At 38.8% G+C, this 21,568-nt stretch overlaps 5 protein-coding genes and 1 pseudogene across 5 annotated transcripts; 2 read left to right on the plus strand and 4 right to left on the minus strand.

Annotated features, from left to right (window-relative positions):
* Positions 1-905: 905 nt before the first annotated feature.
* On the minus strand, positions 906-1,393 carry LOC108116935 (28S ribosomal protein S21, mitochondrial). Its single transcript, XM_017229081.2, has 2 exons — positions 1,137-1,393; positions 906-1,078 (listed from the first exon to the last, which is right to left on the minus strand). Exons 1-2 carry the CDS (start codon positions 1,281-1,283, stop codon positions 962-964), a joined length of 264 nt encoding a protein of 87 aa, XP_017084570.1. The 5' UTR covers positions 1,284-1,393; the 3' UTR covers positions 906-961.
* A 271-nt stretch (positions 1,394-1,664) lies between these two features.
* LOC108116934 (dnaJ homolog subfamily A member 4) lies at positions 1,665-5,086 on the plus strand. Its single transcript, XM_017229079.2, has 3 exons — positions 1,665-1,820; positions 3,022-4,137; positions 4,449-5,086. Exons 2-3 carry the CDS (start codon positions 3,037-3,039, stop codon positions 4,557-4,559), a joined length of 1,212 nt encoding a protein of 403 aa, XP_017084568.1. The 5' UTR covers positions 1,665-1,820; positions 3,022-3,036; the 3' UTR covers positions 4,560-5,086.
* Positions 5,087-5,447: 361 nt separating this feature from the next.
* On the minus strand, positions 5,448-8,521 carry LOC108116933 (WD repeat-containing protein 36). Its single transcript, XM_017229078.2, has 3 exons — positions 7,261-8,521; positions 6,765-7,196; positions 5,448-6,699 (listed from the first exon to the last, which is right to left on the minus strand). The coding sequence occupies exons 1-3, from the start codon at positions 8,417-8,419 to the stop codon at positions 5,522-5,524; spliced, it is 2,769 nt and encodes a 922-aa protein (XP_017084567.1). The 5' UTR covers positions 8,420-8,521; the 3' UTR covers positions 5,448-5,521.
* A 2,373-nt stretch (positions 8,522-10,894) lies between these two features.
* LOC108117006 (neuropeptide CCHamide-2) lies at positions 10,895-15,826 on the minus strand. The gene is given in 6 exon segments (XM_017229174.2): positions 10,895-11,236; positions 11,287-12,601; positions 12,772-12,831; positions 12,833-13,005; positions 14,680-14,760; positions 15,567-15,826. Coding segments are annotated over 4 exon segments (396 nt in total). The 5' UTR covers positions 14,756-14,760; positions 15,567-15,826; the 3' UTR covers positions 10,895-11,236; positions 11,287-12,514.
* A 3,910-nt stretch (positions 15,827-19,736) lies between these two features.
* On the minus strand, positions 19,737-20,154 carry LOC108116848 (cuticle protein 16.5-like). Its single transcript, XM_017228903.2, has one exon. It carries the CDS (start codon positions 20,125-20,127, stop codon positions 19,801-19,803), a length of 327 nt encoding a protein of 108 aa, XP_017084392.2. The 5' UTR covers positions 20,128-20,154; the 3' UTR covers positions 19,737-19,800.
* A 736-nt stretch (positions 20,155-20,890) lies between these two features.
* On the plus strand, positions 20,891-21,321 carry LOC108116852 (annotated as a pseudogene).
* Positions 21,322-21,568: the final 247 nt, after the last annotated feature.

Consider the following 21,568-nt stretch of genomic DNA (forward strand, 5'->3'; position numbering starts at 1 on the left):
TGCTCTAGGCATTTCCAATTTGATAAATTAAATATTTTAATATATTCAAGTAGACACAATTTTTTAATAATTTTTATCATTTCAATACTATAGCTACACAGTTCTTTAAAAACGTTCGTTTGATATGATCGAGGTGGAAGAGATTATGATGTATGAGGAACTCGAAGTGAAATATCAATATCATCGACCTACTGCGACTCAAAACTTACGTAATGTAAGTAATGATTTCATTTTTGATATAATTAAGAATAGGGATTTACCACCTTTACCCTCAGTATAATGATCCGGTTTCATATGATAACTAAGCTCAGTATTTATTTTATTTATTGTTTTTTTGATTCTGTCCAAACAATAACAGTGATTTCCGCTTGGAAAATTGGCACATGTTCCGGCGGTCCCCTGATGACCACCATGATTCTGGGAAATCAGTAAGTTGCATTTGTTACTGGAATCATCTCATTTGGGTATTATATGTATCTGCAAGAAGGAAACAACCCAGGGTATTATACAAAAATTTCATTTTTTCGGTTGAATAAACTCGAAACGCCATTGGACAAAAAATTGGACAACAACCATATAATAGACTTTTTAAAAATTAAAGTTTTCTGAGATTACATTTCGTTTTTCCAAGGCATAATCATATAATTTTAAATATTCGAGTCGGTGGTATGGTATTTTTACTTTATGTAAGCTATGTATAACTGTGTTGTAGGGCGTAAGACATTCAGGTTAAGACATTTTCAGGAAAGAATCCAAAAAATGAATCAATATTGTATGCATTCTTTTTTTTTTAGATTTAAAAAATTACAAAGAATGTTCGTTCTCTGGGACAGCAATCGAATATTACTGTCAAAAATCTGAATTAAATTTGAAAATATTAAAAAATAAACACAACACAAAAAAAATTTTTTTTCCTTTTTCTTTTTTTTTTTATTGACACAATAACGATTTAACAAAGCAACTAACTGCATCCAGGAAAAGGTTCGGTGCGATTTTTTCGCAGTACAAACTGAATTTTTCGGTTCATATCCTCGTTATAAATAGCCTTGCACTTTTCAAAGTTGATGCGGCGTCGCACCTAAAAAAAAGATAATAGTTAATAATAAAAATCATCAATAATTATTTAAAATACACACCTGATAAGGCTTTTCGTAGAATCGCGTGCGGCGAAATTGGTCCAAAAGTTCCTCTTTTCCCAACACACGGTTTAACAGGCGACACGCCTCCTCTACATTGTTGTTTTGGACCAGAACGGTGCGGGCCAAAAATTGTACGTGTCTCATTTGGGCGGTCTATTTATTTTACTTTTATTTCATAAAATTGTATGAAATGTTTATTAAATAACCAAAGCAATGTGACCATCCACAAATCAAGACAGCTGATAAACACAGTGAGCTCCGCACAGGGTTGTCAGCACTTGAAAAGTTTTCTATGTTATTAAATCCTACTTATTAAGTATCGTTAATACTCTTTTTCAATAAATATAAATATGTATAAAGACAGGGAGATATAATACGTGAGAAGGCAAAAACATTATTTGAGATATAAATTTTATTGAATAGATCGTTTCCACTGGCTCTTGCGGTGCTGCCAGGTAATTTCACTTTGTATGGATTTTTAAGGCAATTATTGGCTGGTGGTATTTTGGGGATGTTGCAGCCTGGTAACTTCATTATAGTTTCTTCCTAGCGTGGCGGCCATAGTAAGCTGTTGAAAAGTATTCGACGTGAATTAAATTTGTTGTAAAAGTGTAACCTCAAGCAACCCGGCTGCAAAAGGTTCCAATTTAATTTCAGACACGACAAAACACAAATAAAAAGGTAAGTTCCACTTCATAGGGTTAGTTTCCACATTTTGCACATTTCTTTTCCCATTGTGAATATGAGTGTGTTTGTGTGTGTACTTGGTAGACACTTCATTTCGCTTTGATTTTCTTTACCGTTAAGTAATCAGCGGTAATTATTTTTTGCTAGACATTCCTCTTACATTTTTGACCATAGTTTTGCAAAATCGATGGCTCTCTTGGGTTTTTGTCTCTTTGTTCAATCAAATTATTCTGACGCAGCGTCTTGCGCCGCACATGTTGGGACCCATACAGGCGCATCTTTGCATATATCTGTGTTTGCTAGTTTCTACGGTAAAAATATAATTGATTTTTCTTCAAAATCAATGTCAGTTTCTTGTATCTTTTTCTTCCGTTTTTATTTTCGACAGTTGCCCTTTCCCCTTTGTCCCTGTGTTTAGTTCTTTTTCCCGTTTTCCCATCACATTATCACGCTCTTCGCTTTGCGGTCGCCGTTCTTAAAACCAGGGCTGCATTGTGCTGACGAAATTTTCTAGAAACTGTGTGTATGTGTGAGTGCTTGTAAACGATGAAGAGAGGGGGGAAGGAGGGAAAGAGAGCGTCAGCTGCTCGTCGTATTGAAATACGAAAAAGTTCTAGAAATCGGCCAGAAAACGTCGCACTTATTTTCGCAAACACATGGCGGCGGTACGACCTTGAAACCCGGGCTCTGGCTTCCGGCATTGCCTCCCTCGTACTTTCCATCAGTCGGTAGCTCCCCTTCTGCACTGAGAAAAAAGCGTGTTAAAATCAAGAAAGAGCTGTAGAAATCAATAAACAAGTGTTTAAGTGCTTCAGCAACAACAAAAATATATGTGTGTATGTGTATTTTCTAGAATCATGAAACAAAATTACAAAAATCTTTATGTATATATGCACAAAATCACGCTATCAAAAGTGATCTATAAAAGCGATGAATAATATAATTATATATCAGTTCATATTATAAGTAAATGCGTGTATGCGAAAAATATAACTTCATTGTTTATCATTTTAGTTAGTTACACATTTTCAACAACCCTCTTAACTATATAGTGGAAAGTCTAAGGACGTGTTTGGTAATAATTTGGATAGTAAACTTACTGTCATAGAAACGATCTAACAAAATCCGAATATAAAAATTGAATATATTTTCGACTGCCAGGTAGTAATACTCCCACGCCTTCCTTTCTTTTCAGTAAACAGCCTACAATATGGTCAAGGAGACTGGATACTATGATCTGCTGGGTGTCAAGCCTAATGCCACGCCCGACGAGCTGAAGAAGGCGTACCGAAAGCTGGCTCTAAAGTACCATCCCGACAAGAATCCCAACGAGGGCGAGAAATTCAAGGCCATCTCGCAAGCATATGAGGTGCTGTCCGATGCCGATAAGCGTCAGGTGTACGACGATGGCGGCGAGGCGGCCATCAAGAAGGGTGGTGCCGATTCCGGTGACTTCCGCAATCCTATGGACTTCTTCGAGAAGTTCTTTGGCGCCGGATTCGGTGGTGGCGGCGGTGGACGTCGGCGCGAGAGGCGTGGAAAGGATGTGGTGCACCAGATGTCCGTACAGCTAGAAGAGCTGTATAACGGTGCAACACGGAAATTGCAGCTCCAGAAGAATGTAATCTGCGACAAGTGCGAGGGCCGCGGCGGCAAAAAGGGCAGCATCGAGAAGTGTATGCAGTGCCGGGGCAACGGTGTGGAGACCAGGGTGCAGCAGATCGCCCCTGGTATCATGCAGCACATTGAGCAGGTGTGCCGCAAGTGCTCGGGAACTGGTGAAACCATTCAGGAGAAAGATCGGTGCAAGAACTGCAGTGGCCGGAAAACTGTGCGGGAACGCAAGGTACTCGAAGTGCACATCGAGAAGGGAATGCGGGACGGACAGAAGATCGTGTTCACGGGTGAGGGCGATCATGAGCCGGAATCTCAGCCCGGTGATATTATTATTCTGCTGGACGAGAAGGAGCATGCGACATTTGCGCACGCAGGACAGGATCTGATGATGAAGATGCCGCTCCAGCTGGTCGAGGCGCTTTGTGGATTCCAGCGAATCGTCAAAACCCTGGATGATCGTGATCTGATTGTGTCTACGCAGCCTGGCGAGGTTATCAGGCATGAGATGACCAAGTGTATTGCTGAGGAGGGCATGCCCATCTTCAAGAACCCGATGGAGAAGGGCACACTGATCATCCAGTTCGAGGTGATCTTCCCGGAGGTGATGAATCCATCTGTGGTGCCCACGCTCAAGCAGTGCCTTCCACCGGCGCCGGAGGTTGACATTCCAATCGATGCAGAGCAAACGGTTTTGGTGAGTATTTCTTTTAGTATTTTTGGGTATTATAGAGCTCTTTCAAGAATAGTTGTTTAATATTAATTCTATTAAAATTATAGAAATTATGATGATTATCATCTAGTTAATTATAGTAGAGTGGAAAACTAAAAACCAGAGAATGATCTCACAATTTGACATTTCTTAAACCTATTTATTAAACAGATTAGCATCAATAATCCCTTAAAAAAAGTTTTTATAGTAACTTATGAAGGCATAATATAGTTCTCATGTTACCAAATAAGGCATTTAATGATTTTGCTAACCATCCGATTCATTTTCATTTGCAGGAGGATTTCGATCCTAAGCAACGCCGCCAGCAACACCAGCGCATGGCCTACGATGAGGACGATGGTGGCTATCAGGATGGCCCTCGTGTCCAGCAGTGCACATCGAGTTAAGGCGCTTAACTGCGTGTTGAACCTCCGGGCACACACACACACCCCCTAATAATACCCCCAATCAACAAGCAGTAATAATATGTAAACCAGCTCCCGGAACACTGTAACTGCGCTTGCAATGGCCGAAGAACTCCAAAAAAAAAAAAAAGCACCTAAACACACCATCCAACACACACTAGGATACCCAACCAATCGAGATCTAAAGTTATTTCATGCAAGCTACGATATTTAGGTATAAATCAAAGGAACTTATCAGATATATGCACTATGTCTATAACGCGTGGTTGTTTGTAATGGGACATTTTTTTCTTTTCGTTTATGTTGCGTTGGATTGTCATAGAATCGAAAACGGAAACTGAAACTAAAATAAACTGAAATTGAAAATCAGCCGCCACTAGAAAGAACCGTATCTAAAGTCCGCGCCAGCGAACGCGTCTAGGAACAAGTTTAAGTTATTTAATTCCAGCATAAATAAAAGCGTTAGTTTAAACGGATATAACAAATAAATAATTAATACACAATTTCAACCCAAACGCTGTACTTTGTTCCTCACATTCCAGTTCCAGTTTCATAATCACTGCACCGTCATCTTGAGTGTGAATCATTCGCCTAACGTTAAACGAAAGATATCTAGCTTATAGCAGCCGTACAAGTACCTGGCGTGATTAGTTTTACTTTTGGGTAGTTCTGGGTAAATTATTAAAAGCGTTATCTGGGATTAGTGGTAGATAAAAATTTAATGGGCAATGAAGTTTGGGGTACCGGTTACTTGGACATCTATCCATTACTTCATACCCATTGTTCCTATCTTTTAGTTTTGAGAAATTCTTAGAACTTTATTCTCCTTATATATCGAGGGAAGTTGGCCAAAAAATCTAAAATCGGAAATTTAAAATGTCTTGTAAATTTATTTACAAAATTTTAAGGTGAAGTCTACGAAATAATATTGTAGAAGCCAATAACTAATGAGCGAAATTCCGAAGTGCAGCCACAACTCCAGTTCCGTAGATTAGCTTCTCCTCCACGCGCTGCCAAGCTTCCTGTTGTACCTGGGAAACACTGCGCAGCTGCTTAACCAGCTCTGGAGACTCCGTCAATCCAAGTCCATGCGATCGCAGGTAGACACTAAGATAGGATTGAGCCAGCTCAAAGTTTAAATTGGTGCCAAACATAAACTGCACCAGTTTTAGGAACTGCAACATGGCGAGTAGGGTTCCTCCAGCCTCTGGGTGCAGCGATTTGATCTCAAAGTCGACCATCGAGGGACCTAATTGTGTTAAGTGCGCCACAGCAGGAGCGAAATCCTGGCTATCAGAAGTATCCTCAAGCAACTGACCAAAGGCAGTTAGATTGTTGAGCGTGGAAGCCTTTCGGATGCGGGAGTTGTCCTCTTCCTTTTGACCATTCTGCACATCGAAGCGCAATTCCAGACCCGAGACGGTGGGCAAGAAAAATGGAGCCTGCTTAGGAGCCTTTGGTGGCGCCTTGGGTTTATTGCGTTGCTTGATCAGCTCCAAATCCAAAAGATTCTGCCAGCGCGATGCCGCTAATCCAGATAGCGTTATTAACTCCTCAGACAGCTGAGTTGGAGTCTCGTACTTGGCATCGACTAGCTCTCCGAGTTTTGACTCTTCGTCTTCATCAATTTCTAGTTCCTGCATGCCATCCTCCAGTTCGATAGCTTCGCACACATTGGTTGGTAATCCTACATAAGGAGCAGCCTCCAATGGATCGATAGAGCGCAAGGAAATCTGGTTAAAGAGCGTTTTGTTGGCCCATAGGTAAATGCCCAAAAGACCAACATGTGCGGTAGCTAGAAAATCACCGTTGGGCGACATGCTCAACGATACGCAAGGCGCCTCCACTTTGAAGTGATCCACCATGTAGGAGGAGGGTATGTCCCACACCTTTATCGTGGAATCCATAGAGGCGGTGATCAACCAGCGACTATCTGGACTAAAGGTGAGGTCGTTTAGTTTTGCTGTGTGACCGACAAACTTGCGGACAATCACCCTCGTGTGCATGTCCACCACAAACACCTTAAAAGTTTCGAGACCAACGGCCAGCATGGAGCTTTCGCGATGCTGTCGGATTAGAGCAATTCCATCCGCCAGGCGTAGAACAGCCAGAGGTTTGTCAACTGGAAGAAGAAATAAATTTGTAGAAAAATAAAATACAGCTTATAGACTGGATAGTGTTCCTTACCCTTTCCTTTGAACGGCCAGAATTTGAGCAGACCCTCCGAACAGCCAGAGATGACAGTCTGGTTGAGGTTGTCGCTGGCTAAGCCGCGCACTGCCATCTTGTGTCCCGGGGAACCATAGCTAGCTCTATGAAAGCCAGACTGGATATTAAAGCGTTCGATATCGCCACTGCTGTAGCCGATGATCACGAAGTTGCCACAGTGCGTCAGCACGATGCAAGTAGTCTCGCACTGGAAGTTAGTGCGGTTGCTGTTTTGAAACTGCTTTGGCACCAGACGGTGCTCGCCCATACGATTATTACCAAACGTCCAAGTAGTCGTCTGAATAACTCCAGCATGAATGGCAGCAATGTTATCCCACTCCTTCTCGCGGGTAGTGTCTGAGGTGAACTCCAGGATGGGCGGCATGCTAAACTTGTCGTACTGAAAGCGATCTGCAAGGAGCAATTTATTTATAGAAATTTCTTAAGGTCCGCACCAAATAATCTAATGACTTACTCTTCTTTTTAGTGGATATTTGATTGTAGGTTGCTCTGCCCATACTTTTGTTCAGTGACTCCGAGATGGTGGAGAATACCCTCATTGTACTGTCTTCGCCGGAGGATAGAATGGAAACTCCCGAATTGCCATGGTAGCGTATACAGAGAGGTGGCTTTGTGTGCCCCTCTCTGATCCGCAGTTGACGTGCCCCACCATCTGGCATATCGAACACAAACATCTTCATAGAGTTATCCGGCGAGGTGGTGAAAACCACTGGCTCGCTTGGCGGGCAAATGGCAGTGGTCACCGACTCTACATGAGCCTGTAGCTGACCTGCCAACTTGCGCTCCTCCAGATTCCAAAAGGCCATATAACCATTACTGCAGGCGGACACCAGGATCGGAGGACCGTCGGTGCGGAAGGAGAGGCTGGTAACTAGACCCCAATCCTGCTGGAAAGTCATCAGCACCTCATCAAACTTAAGGTTGAGCAGAATGATGGCGCCATCTCCATGGCCCACGGCTACGACATCCAAGGCAGGAGACGGTTCAACGCATGTGATCCTGCTATCATGGTGACTTAAAGTGCACACCACACTGTTCTTCTTAATGTTCAATATTTTTAGTTGACCCTGTTGGGAGCCCAGTACTATTTTGTTGATGTACGTTGGCGGATGTGCCACTGCGGTGATCTGGAATTCTTCGGGACGGAAAGGCACTTCGAGATAGACATCTTCGGTGGGAATATTCCATACTTTTAGTACGTTTGCCCGATCAATGGCTATCAAATTTGAACCAAAAGGCAGCAATAAGTGAACATCCTTCTGATGGCCACGGTAAACGTGCCGGATGTGTTTGCCCGCTCTCCAGGCGTAGATGCACTTGTTGCTCGCCGTGTAGGTGTGCAGGCGATCAGTGGCCAACGCCGTAATCTCGTCCGGATGCAACCCGCTTACATGCAGCAGTCTGAAGTGATTGGCGGTATACACCTGGAAGGATCTGCCAATGCAGGTGATAAGCAAAGTGTCCCGTCGACGCTGCACATAGCGAGTGACCGCCGGAACCTGGTTGCTCACGTAGCCCAGAGCTCGATTCCGTCGGAAGATGCAGCTGCTTTCTTTAAATACGGATTTCTGCTCATGGGGCTCCGGCTTTTCCTCCGTTCGCAGGTGAGTCATTCTATCTTATTTTCTGTCACTTTTTCTTAACTTTATATGCTAAAACCACGATTTCTAAAACATGCCGAAAATGTTTACGAACGAAACACGTGTGGAGGAGTGTGCCCGCAGACAAAATATACCATAATAAATTAAAGATACTAAAACAGAAATTTAACCGTTTTCATTAGGGGTATTCTTATAATTAACGGATTTATGTTGATTTTTATTTAAAATATTCACTATAAGAGAAATACTGATATTTTGGGCGAGACATTAAAATTGTGAATTTTTAGTAAAATTTGTAATACTTTCCCCCAGTGTTATGCTTATAACTTTGTCAAATTAAGAGCCACAAACAAAAGGAATCCGTTTTTTTGCAGCTAACGACCCCAGAAAACTTTCTATCTGGGTATGAAGTTGACTTTCGGAAATTACAATTTTTCTGAAATTTCACTTTTTTGTAAGGGGTACCATCATCATTTTTTCGAAAAATTGAAACATTAATTTTTTCTTCAGATTTGAATGCCACTTAAATATTTTGAAAATAGATTCAAATACAAGCTCAACGACGTATTACATTCCAAATTCCGACCATTTTTGGCTTTGTTATAGACAAAATACTGATATTTCGAGCCTCAAATCGGGAAAAACCGGTTTTCGCATCTTTTGAACATCATAAAAATTTACGAAAAATCTCAAAAAAAATTTATTTTTCAGTGTGGTACACTGTTCGACGGGGAATTTAAATACGAACTCAACGAGGTATAACTTTCCATCTTACGATCATTTTTGGCTCTTTAATGAGGGAAATACTGATATTTTGAACTGAAAATCAAAATTGTGACTTTTGAGTAAAATTTGAGATATTTTTCCCTAGTCTTATGCTTATAACTTTGTCAAAGGAAGACGCAGAACCAAAAGAAAGACAGTTTTGTGCAGCTAACGACCCAAACAAACTTCCTGTATCATTATGGTGATGATTTTCAAAAGTTTAGTTTTTCTCAAATTTTACATTTTTTTTAAGGGGTACCATCATTATTTTTATGAAAAATTGAAAAAATATTTTTTTCTTCAGATTTGAATGGCACTTCAATATTTTGAAAATAGATTGAAAAAAAAGCTCAACGAGATATAACATTCCATTTTCCGACCATTATTGGCTTTGTTATAGACAAAATACTGAAAATTCCAGCCTCAAATCGGGCCAGACCGGTTTTCGCATTTTTTGAACATCATAAACATTTACGAAAAATCTCAAAAAATGTACTTTTTGAGCCTGGACCCAAGGTATGACATTCTATATTCTGACCGTTTTTGACTTTTTGCTCAACATCATCAAAGCCACAGCCTCCCTCTCCAAATATAATAAAAACACTACCCCCCAATCGTTTTCCCACAACTCTTCTAGTCCCTCAAATCATCCTATCCTAATCACAACTTCATCTACACAGATGGCTCCAAAGCCAATGATATAATAACCTACAGCATTACAACCGAGCGCGAAACCATAAAAACAGGCCTCCTACCTATCTTCTCCTTGGTACTATCGAGCGAGATTATAGCCATCCAGGAAGCCATAGTCATCTGCGCCAAGCTGCCAGGCAAGCATGCCATCTGTACAGACTCCCTTTCCTCAGTTACCGCGATCCTTAACCACGATAACCATTCTCACTATCCAACCCTAGCTCGTAATATGATCACCCAACACTTCCAAAAAATCAAACTTATCTGGATCCCCAGTCACATGGGCATTGCAGGTAACGAAAAAGCTGACTTTGCAGCAAAACATGCTGCCAAATTCCCCTTAACCTACACCCCTAACCTAAGCCCCAGAGATGCATCCCATTTCTTAAAATCTCTCCTACATGCAAAACAAACACAACTGACTACCTCCGTTTGGTATCAAGAAATACTCAAGTTATCAACGTCTACCCAGCCCCTCAAAAACTGCCTCCTAAACAGAAGAGATCAAATCATCATCACCCGTCTCAGACTAGGACACTGATTCTTAACAAACGCCCACTACCTCGATAGAACAAGGAACAACGTGTGCCCATTATGCAACATCTCCCAGATTGACATCCACCACATTATTTGCTCCTGCCCCTCCCTTTCCACGCAAAGATCCTTATTCCTCAATAATCCTGATCCAATCAGCACCATAGCTAACCCCACAGATACAAACTCTTTAAACATTCTCAAATTCCTAAACAACTCCCATATCACCTCCCAAATCTAACTAAATCAAAGTTTTTGTAAATAAAATGTAAATAGTAATCCATAGCTTGTATATACTCATAAGCCAAACATTCACAAGCCATATTCTAACTTAAGCCGAGCTGAAGGCCCTAGCTGCTACTGCTTCTAGCCATTTGTTAGCTCTTAGTTTTAACTAATTGTTAGCCTTAGATAAATAAATAAATAAAAAAAGAGAACGATGAAATATAAAAATAAGTTATTCTTCTTTAAAGTCTACAAAAGCAATGCAAATACTTAAAATGCATTAATTTATTTTAAAATTTCGTTTTTGAGTTGTTATGTTTTTACAATTCATTTGGAGATAACATAGAAAATGCAATAGAAATATAATGATTCTATTCAATTAAAATGTTGTTTACCATTTTTTTCTAAGAAGCAACAACAGGATTTCCCTACACAATCGCCGTGTGGGGCACCTCGATCCTTGCATTTATTTATGCATATCTGGATTGAATAATCTGAGTTTTTATCGCATCTCTGGTATAATTTGTTTCCTCCGGCATTCTCACATGGACCGGCTGATACCAACATTAATGAGTGGCTGACAAGCACACAAACCAAAATAAACACAAGAACCTAAAAAAACAAAATTATGAGGTTATACACTAACGAATAGATGTATTTACCTTCATTGTTATGGTTGCTCTTTGATTGCAAATTCTCTTTGAAATTAGAAGCTATAATTTAGACTTCAGAAGTACTCTTCGAACTTGTTCGGTCACCAAGCGATCCGCTAAGACTGTGTTGAACATGATTTTAATGTTGCTTTATATAGCCAACTTAAGATTTAACAAAACGTAGTTGTATGCACCTAAATAAATACATTTTTCGGATTCTTTATTTTCTTTGCGTTGATAGCTAACGCTTATCACTTTATTTGCATTGGTCCCTCATGCTGAACATATGTGGGTTGATCCCTAATGCTAAACATATTTACGATAATCAATATTTGCGTTGATTCCTAATCCGAAACATATGTACTACTGTAACCCAAATCAGGTAAATGTAAGTAGGTGAATCGAAAAATCTCTTTAAGAATCCAAGGGATAAATCATAATTTTCTAAAGATAAATACCATTGTAATGTATTTACCATTTGATGGGTTATTTTAGAACTTAAATCAACCACTTTGGTCGTGAAGCCAAATATGTCTTTGCCAGATTAGATTATAAAATATAAAACAATAGCTAATATTGGATTTTTTTTTGCTTTTACAGCACATTATCTTATTTATTTAACCAAGCATCTCTTTATAAATAAAAATGTGAACAATTTGTTTGTGCTATGCTGCCATAATATACATACATACATAATATACACCTATAACGTTTAACATACACAGTTTACAAAGTTTTTCAATATTTTCTTCGAGTTTTATATATATATATTTTTTTTTTTTTTTTAAAGTAAAATTACAACTACATATAGTCTTTAGCTTTCCTCGTAAATATACATAAATAAAATATATGCATTTTATATATAAAGAAAACATTGAAACACGCTGTCTTTTTGCCGTTTTCTTCGATTTATTCTTTGTCGACTTTCCCAATATTTTTTTGACACTGAAATCCTTACCAGCCCCTAAAAATTTCAGTTGTTTTTTTTTGGTTTAATGTTGGATGTTTATGCAATTAGCATGGAAATTGACTGCTTGGTAGGTGTAGACATTTATCAAACATTTTATACAAGTCGCGAAAGTAATTAACATTCATAAGTAATTCATGTGTTTTTGCTGTTGTTGTTGCTGATGTTGTTGTTGTTCTTGTTTTTGCTCTCGTTTTGCTGAGGTTTTGTTCATGTTCTGGTTTTCACTGTAGATTGTGGAAATTGCGACTTTTCATACATTTTCCAGGCTTAGTTTAAAGCATTTAACTCGCCGGAATTGGCCAAAGGATAATCGAGTTCACCCAGGCGGGCAGACGGTCGCCGAGGTCGGTTAAACTAGAAGTTAAAAAAGGAGTACATTTAAGTACAAGTTTGGCATCAGCAATATAATTTTCTTTTTAAAATCGATGGTTTATTTCTGCCAAATTATAATGACTGTTTACCTGCTTAAATTCATCTTTAAATATTGTTAAAATTTAAAATACAAAAAAAGGTAAGGCACTTACCCATGATCTCATGATTTTGTAGAGCACCTGACGGGCGGGATAGTCATTAAAGTCGCCCTCTGGGAGCCACCGCAACCTGTTCATTCGGCGTCATCATGCCATTTGGACGCAGGTAGTCCTGTTCTTGCCCACCGGAGGCTGTCTCGCCCACCCCCGTTCCGGACCCAGATCCGGTGCTCAGGGAGCGTTTGCCATGACCACCATAGCACACATGACCGTAGGCCTGGCATCCCTCTGAAAAATAAGATTAAAAACTTGAATTGGTCAAACAGTGTTGTCTTAAACTATGAGCTTTAAGGAAATTTACATGGAAAAAAAACTTAATTTTAGATAGTTTACAATTTAGTTTGTTTATGAGTACTAAAATATATACAATAATAATATTTGAATTTTATTTTAAATTATTAAAATTAAAAGGAATTATTTCAAGGAACTTAATTTTATACAAAATATTAATGTAACAAATAATAATTCTAATTTAATTAACTTTTTACTTTAAGCATTTCTATAATTAAGGGCTATTCGAAGGCAGTAAAAACTCATTTTAAATTGCAACCCAGCCACAAAATGGCTAAAAAGGCAGGCAAGAAATGGGAAATTTAATCGATTTGAGGACCCCCATTGCTACTATAACTTTGTGCCACATGCGTGTGCATTTCCCAACGCACCACAATATTTTCTCGATTACTGGGAGGATAGATTGCTCCTTTGGATTTTATTACTGCCAAAATCTTTAATCGCTAGCCAAAGCTCAAGGGAGACATCCGGCGATAACCATTTGACCCCATGACGGTTCAGTTTCGCTTCGTTTTGTTTTGTTTGCTTGTCTGGCTGTGTGTGAACAAACTTTTGACTTTGTTCCCGCTTTTGAATTTCCGCCCACACAGGCAAACATAAATTTTCCTGTTGCACACTTGGGAGTTGTCCTTGACATACGCTGGATTTAAGTAGAGGATGGGGCACTGGCAGGACCTTACCTCCTAAGCTGATGAGTTTCTGTCATCTCAAGGACTTTGCTTATTTTATGGAAACCTATCGAATTTGATTGCTGCATAATATTGGCAAAAGTTATTTTATATGTTTACCATTAACAGTTCAAATACTTTTGGTAATTAATATTATTTTTTATAATTATTTTAAAGTCCCCATCTTTGCAACCAATTAATTAGATATATCCGAAATGGGCTACAAATACTAAGCTATAAAGCAGTCATAAGTTATAAGGTATCTCTGATTGTGTTTACCCTTTAATATAGTCCAAGTAATCGCTTGGGGAGCTCTAAATAAGTTAGCTTGGCAACATCTTAAATGCCCTTTCAAAAGGCAATCAAATCACAAACTTTTGGTAATGGACCGAATGGGAAAACAGATGGGTTCTAAGATGGAAACGAGATGACTACAAGTCAGCACTTCTTGACATTCACTATTAATAATTTCAAGGAAAATGTTGTCGCACAGGGTTTGTGTATCTGAGATAGTTGCAACTTGCAAGGGAAATGGAAATGGCTACCCATTTAGCCCATTTTGCCATTTTCACAGCACCCTTGTTGCTTCCATTTAACGTTCCCACAGCTGGAAAAACAAAGACGCCCGTTTGTTTGCGTTGTATTAAACTGCAACAATTGATGCTGCCTCGTTGGTGTGGATCGAGTGTCCGGACTCCGGATATCATGCCACCCATTCGACACCCATTTATGACTTTGTTTTTCGCTTGATAATTTAATGAATATTTCATGGCAAGTTTACCTGAATATTTTCAATGGAAGAACTTTAAAGGTAGGCACATCAGGTTCACAAAAGGTTTCTTACAAAAAATGTAGCTATCCAAAACATTATATTAATTTTGAAAGACATATACATTGACCAAAAACAAATGATTAAAAATGATTATTCAAAAATTGTACTCACTTTTCGCTTGGCTCTGTTGCGCGGCCAGGACCACAGTGCAGATGACGACCAGCAGCAAAGAAATTGAGGATTTCATGTTACCTGTAAGGAAGAAGCGAAGGTAAAAGGATAAGCACCTGTTGAAATCTGGCATTCTGGCGATGACAATGTGGCTTTTCGGCCCGGGGGGCGATACACTAATTAGGAAATCCGAGCACAACGCGACGAGCGAGTTGAAATCGAATCTCAGCCCTAGAGTTCACATGCAGTTAAGAAGCTAATCCTGGGCGGCAGAAACTTTTGAACTTTGATTTATGTAACGCCCACACAGAAACACAAAGACAATTAGCCTGGGCGTATGTGTGTATGTATGTGACTTGAGGGCAGAAAAGGTGGAAGTTCCACAAAAACATTTGTTTATTACGTGCTTTGAATTCCTTAGGTGTCCATCATCTGGCGAATGTCTTACCCAAGAATATTCATAGATAAAAGATAAGTCATTTAATTGGCTAGAACCTACATGAGTTTTCTACTAAATATGAGTTTGTGTGTGGGCCTAGGACTAAAATTAAACCGATTAAAATATTGCCAACAGCTGATGCTCCTTTTATCCCATCAATCATATGACATGTGTTCTTAATTAAGTATGTTTTTAGGTATCGAAAATGAATATTACAAGATGTTAAGACCAATTAGAAAAGTGTTTTACTTGTATATTGAACCAAACTAGTGATTCTAATTGTAAAAGCTCACAAAATTCTGATGAGTACAATTTAAGATCTTTAAAGATATAACACCTGATGCTGCTAATTCCCATCAGTCTTACGGCCTGTTGGCGTAATTGATATTTGTTATTTAGAACCGAACCTGGTCGCGTGTCGCTTTCAAGTGCAGTTTGAATAACTCACCTCAATCTTAAACTGATTGGCTGAACTGAGGTTTGTGCAATTTATACGGCAGTTTTCTTTGTTTTTTTTTTTCGCTAGTTACAGCTACTATCAGTATTAATTTAAAATGATTTTTTATTTTTTCGTTAGATGGCTATATATAATCACAGATATGGTTGTGGCGGATGTTTTTGCCAATATTCCAATTTGATATGGCAATTCCACCGGCCGAATCCCTGAGCGCGATTTCACATTTTCAAGCGCCCGTCAGCGACTGAGACCGATCTATAAAGTGGCCGGACCTATATGCCATATTCGAAATCTCGCCTAGCTGATAAACGCCGATCTTTTCCGTAATCTCCGCTCAATCCGTGTCACGCGTTGTCACTCCCACACTTTCCCATTTGGCCCCTGGAATCTCTGGACTATTTTCAGTCACTGGTCGGGGCTAAATTTATGACCAATCGATAAGTGAAAATTAATATGTAGAGCGCTACTGGTAGGACAGTAAATAAAAAATCAACACGAAATATATATATTTATAGGCACCCACGCAGTGCGAAAACAATAACATCATTCTCATTACATGAAAAAAACACAATATATACGAGTATTTAATAATAATAATTGTTTACCAAGATGGCAGGGCCATCATGCCAACACTCGACCCTAGGGCTTATCAATTTTCCCAGCTATTTAGTTGTGATAATAATGCCTTAATGAGCTGTTGCTGCCACAACTCTGTCACTAATACCCGTTCCGAGGGCCGTAAATCCCGAGTTTCGAAAACTTTCCGCAGGTGCTAGTGCTCCCTCTTATATTTATTACACTTTTAAAAAGTATTTTAATAAAATAATTCTTAAAATTTGAGTATATTCATATGATTATATTCTTTAAGCTAAAAGATTCTAAATTCACAGATATTTATATTTCATAAATTGATTGCATTTTCAAAACCAAGTGGTTCGTGTATGTTTTATGTTAAATTTGCCCTATAATTTTTTTACCTATCAATATATTTTCAAAATATTTTCTATAAAATTTAAATATTTTTCTATGTGATCTGGCAAAGTTCATGATTAGCCGGCCGATCGGTTTCCGTGTGAAATTTTCTAATCACATGGCTGATAATTCGCGCAAAGACAGAACAAACAGCTGCGAACCAGGTCATCCAATGGAAGCGTGCCTTTGGCACAAATCATTTTAAATCGGATCAGATCAGATTGTTCAGATTCAGAACAATTGTCAATAGATTAACAACACCAAGTCAAATGGAAAGGGAAAGAACCAGGAAAATTAAATTAAAAGGGTCAACAAGTCAGGTCAAGAGTTTGTGCGGTTTTTCGCGATTTTGCAAAGTCTGAAGCCTAGTTGAAAGTTCAAAACAGAAGTCTTGAGGAAGGTTAAGTTTGGAGTAGATTGACAGTCTGATGAAGTTTGCAAGAAAAACAGATAAAAAAGTAAATAAGTAAAGTAATACAAATAGTTTTAAAATCAATTACACTTAGTGTGTTTTAATTTATAATATTTCTCAATTGTTTTAAAATAGTCTTGACTTTTAAAAAGTTTTGTATGTTTTCCGTAACTGAGTAAAGTTTTAAATTTACTGTTCTGAATGAATTTATTCGTTGAGGAGAGAAAATTCCTAAAATTGAGTTAAAGTTTTTGCTAAGTTCTGTTTTCCAACAGCAACAAGTTGTCGGAAAATTCCCAGCTATCTGTTATTCCTGCGCTTAGGATAATGCATGATTTATACAGCTGCTAGCACGAATGTCCTGAATTTTAATATCTTTAACTTTGTTTGGGGAAGTGGTTCGTTCTTACAGCGATTTGAAGTCTCAGTTTTGGCAGCAAGCACAAATAGCCAGAAGCGTTTTAGTGGGAGTTATTAAAAATTAATCAAAGCGGATAAGAAAGTAAGAAAACCCCTGCCACTGCCACCGAAATCTGCATAATTATGGCTTCCAAACCTAATTTTATTCAATTATATTAGACAAATAAACAAAAAGCGAACAAAGTCGAAGCCAACCCGTAGGGCATTCGGAAATTAATTGACCAAGGCAAGAGGCCAACAATGAATGTAAACAAATGTAAATGAACGTTATCTGGAGAGTACTTATGCTGATTAAGATGGACTTTTCAAATTGTTTAACATTTAACATTAAGTTAAAACTCCCAGCTTTAAGCTCACACAAACCTTGATTTCTGGTATTAAGGAAAACTCTAACTAACTTTTAGAAACCTCAAGAATTTTAGAGAGTTTCTCTTCAACCTATTTAACTTATATCACTTTCAGAGTTTACTTTACTTACTCCTTTTACCAATTATAATTAACTTGTATCACCTTCTGTCCAACTTACTTGCACTTGACTGGTGAACTGCTGTCCAAAACAAATGTCCTTGCCTTTAGTCCTGGTCGTCGTCCTCGTCCTTGCCGGATGGTTTTGCTGTTATGCCGCTGATGCTGCTGTTCGACTGCAAGCCGGAGTTCTTTTGGTGCCGCCAAAGGGAAATCAGCCAGCTTTATAGCTGTACCACTACCTCCTGGCTGTGGGTGCTTGTGTGGGTCGGTGTGCGAGTGTGTGCGTGGGCTGGTAGCCAGCCGGCCAATCAGAAGCGCACAAAAAGCCGAGCGGTAAACGAAGCACTTTCGCCCAGAGAAGTATGCAGCGATATTTTTGGTCGCTGGCAAATTCACTTTTTACGTGGGTGCAAAAGGCAAATAATAAAGAGAGGGGTGAGGAAACAAGGACGCTTCAGGGAACGTCAAATTAGCAGCGGGCTCAGATTTATTTGCTCGACATCGCCGAAGCCAGCGGATATGAATGAATGGCCATCATTGGCAGTCACGAGTGCCTGCTGACGTAGTTGCCAAAAATTGGTATTTGGACCCAGTGCACTCCGACGCCCCGACGCGAACACCCCTTTCACCCGCTACCACTAAGTTGGCCAAAATCCGCTCAGAACTTAATTATGCCTAAATCCAATTGACCAGGTCCCAAAGCGAAGGACTTACCAATTCCCTTTGAGTTGGTCATGCATTTTAATTTTATTTATGTTTGTTATCCCCTAGATAAGAATCAATGCTTAGGAAAATTTAAGTTACAGAGAGCAAGCTATCGAAGAAGATGTTAGAAAAGAAAAAGCAGAGGAGATACTAAAAATCTTAGACGTTTTAAATTTTATATTTAGGTTCAAACGGTTTGCTAAAAAAATTCACTTTAAAAAATGTGTCAGTGATATTTTAAGTATAAGTTTAAAATTGTTGAAAGCTTAAAATCATTACAAATATTGTTATACTCTTTACATTTATTTTTTTCTATAAAAATTACTTAACACATTTCTAATTTCTAGGAAGTTGCCATCGACTATTTGATTTGAATTTAAAACATTTTATATTTTTCTTCTTACTCAGCATTTAATATTGAACAGATGTATTAATTAAAACAAAATCTGTAACAAATTAAATTTAATATTTATAATTATAATAATACTAAAGCTAATCCTAAGCCAATATAGATTTCTAGTAGGAATTATTTTGAAATATTTTCCTATTTCAGCATTTTGGTTTGAAGTTTTCCCCTGGGTCATCAAATCTGGCTTGCACATCAACAGGGCAAGCAAATTGATTCGCCAATGACTTGTTTACAACAATTGCCGCCTCCACCTCCGATTCGATGTCCATCTGGTGTAATCTGTCCGGTTGAATCCGATTTAGCTACTGTTTTTTAGCCTGTTGCTACAGTGAATATCGCCTATCTCGCCCATCTCCCCCGCAGCTTATCGCTTGGCACCAAAAACAAATTAGCCGATAAGCAGCTGACGGTGCTCCAATGCCCAGCGATCAAAATATTTGACAACAAACACTGAAGCAGAGGTCTCACAATTGCACCACATTGTTCAATGATGATCATTTGTCATCTTGGAGTATGCCAAATTTTTATCAGCAAGCTATATAATTTGGCCGACTTTGAAATCTCACATGCATTTTCATGAAAACTATTTCTATAAACTAATCTGGAAACTATTCAATGATTATAATTACTTTAAGCCTATCTGATAGGTATTTAATGATTATTATAGTGGGGAAATCCCTAGATAAGAAAGGTTTAGTTACCTTTAATTATAGTAATTAAAGTATACGAGTAGTATATATAAATCAATACAAAACTGTTTCTTTAAAAGTTTGTTTTTTCGAGTTATATATTTTATTCAAGTGATACCATTTTCAACTTTTCAATTTCATATTTTCTGTTTACTTCTTCTTCAGGAAGGAGCTGACAACAGCCGGAGCAGCATAGGTGGTAATAGGAGAGGCGAAGGCAGCACCAGCGGCATAGGTGGTCACCGGAGCAGTATAAGCAGGAGCACTGTAGGCGGTATAGGCAGGAGCAGCAGCAGCATAGGTGGTGTAGCCAGGAGCAGCATATGTGGTTACTGGAGCGGAATAGGCCAGAGGAGCAGCAGCAGCGGGGTAGGTGGCAGCATAAGCCGGAGCAGCGGCATAGGTGGCCACAGGAGAGGCAATGAAACCAGCCTGGGCGGCGGCAATGAAGAAGGTCAAGCAGATGAGGAACTTCATGTTGATTTGGTTGTTTGGGTTTGTTGGTTGGTCAGTGACTGATGCTGTTCACCAAATTACTGAACCATTTTATAGGGAAATTTTCGTCACTTTACCAAACGGGTTTTGAAATATAGAAACCCTAATTAGAACACAATTGCGTCCGCATCAAGATTTTTTGTACGTAATGTTCGTTGAACGCGGAAGCCGCACCTTGGGTATTACCAGCCAACGGCGTGTCAAATGGATTACTCTTTTTCAAAATTCGCTTGAGTAGATGGCAACTAGTTAACTGCTTATCTTTGATTCTGATTGGTATTGTCCTAATTATTTAAATATACATTGGCTGGAGAAATGTTGTTGCTGTAACAAGTTTTACAAATTAAATATTCATAAAAATGCTTTAAAGATAGAAAGTAGTAATTTTTTTTTTTTATTTCAGGTAATACATTAAGAACCCTTCTGATAAAATACTTTTATAACAATTTTTGAGTCTAAAAGGTTAAGTTCAAAAATTTAAGTTTTTCTTAAGATTTTTAACCATATAAAATAAACACTTAAATAATCGAATTCAATTATAACAAAGAAATCATGAAAACCATAGTTAAATAACCAAGTTTATTCTATGGAGTAACATAAAGTTAAGCCATTTGATACGCCTTTCATTGGTAATAAACGCCAAGCGTTCAAAAAACGTTACTCAGCAGAAATCTAGTTTCTGTGACAATTCTGTCATAATTAAGATCTTGCTTTGGGAACACGTTTAATGGACAATTGCTATAAAATGGTGCAGCAATTTGGTGAACAGCATCAGTCACTGACCAACCAAGCAAACCCAAACAACCAAATCAACATGAAAGTTCTTCATCTGCTTGACCTTCTTCATTGCCGCCGCCCAGGCTGGTTTCATTGCCTCACCAGTGGCCACCTATGCCGCTGCTCCAGCTTATGCTGCCACCTACTCCGCTGCTGCTGCTCCTCTGGCCTATTCCGCTCCAGTAACCACATATGCTGCTCCTGGCTACACCACTTATGCTGCTGCTGCTCCTGCTTACACCGCATATAGTGCTCCTGCCTATACCGCCCCGGTCACCACCTACGCAGCTGGAGCCGCGTACGCCGCCCCCATCACCTATGCTGCTCCTGCTGTTGTCAGCTCCTTCTTGAAAAAGAAGTAAAAATGTATTGCCCACCATTTTTAGTGACCTATCGCAGAAATCCAATAGACAACATTTAAAGAAATAAAATCAAGATAACCTTAAACTCGATGCTATTACTCTTCTAAGTGGTGGTCTTATTACCGATTCACTAAGATCCAGCTGTGAATCAATATTCTTGCATACTTTTCGGCGGAATGTAAGCATGGGGATCTGTCGCTCTAAGCTATATCAACACGATTTATTAAATCTTGAATACATTTTAAGGTGTTTTCCTATTAAGAACATAAAACCTGACTTAATTA

Source organism: Drosophila eugracilis, unplaced genomic scaffold, assembly GCF_018153835.1.
Source record: "Drosophila eugracilis isolate 14026-0451.02 unplaced genomic scaffold, ASM1815383v1 contig_415, whole genome shotgun sequence".
In the NCBI taxonomy this organism is placed as follows: domain Eukaryota; kingdom Metazoa; phylum Arthropoda; class Insecta; order Diptera; family Drosophilidae; genus Drosophila; species Drosophila eugracilis.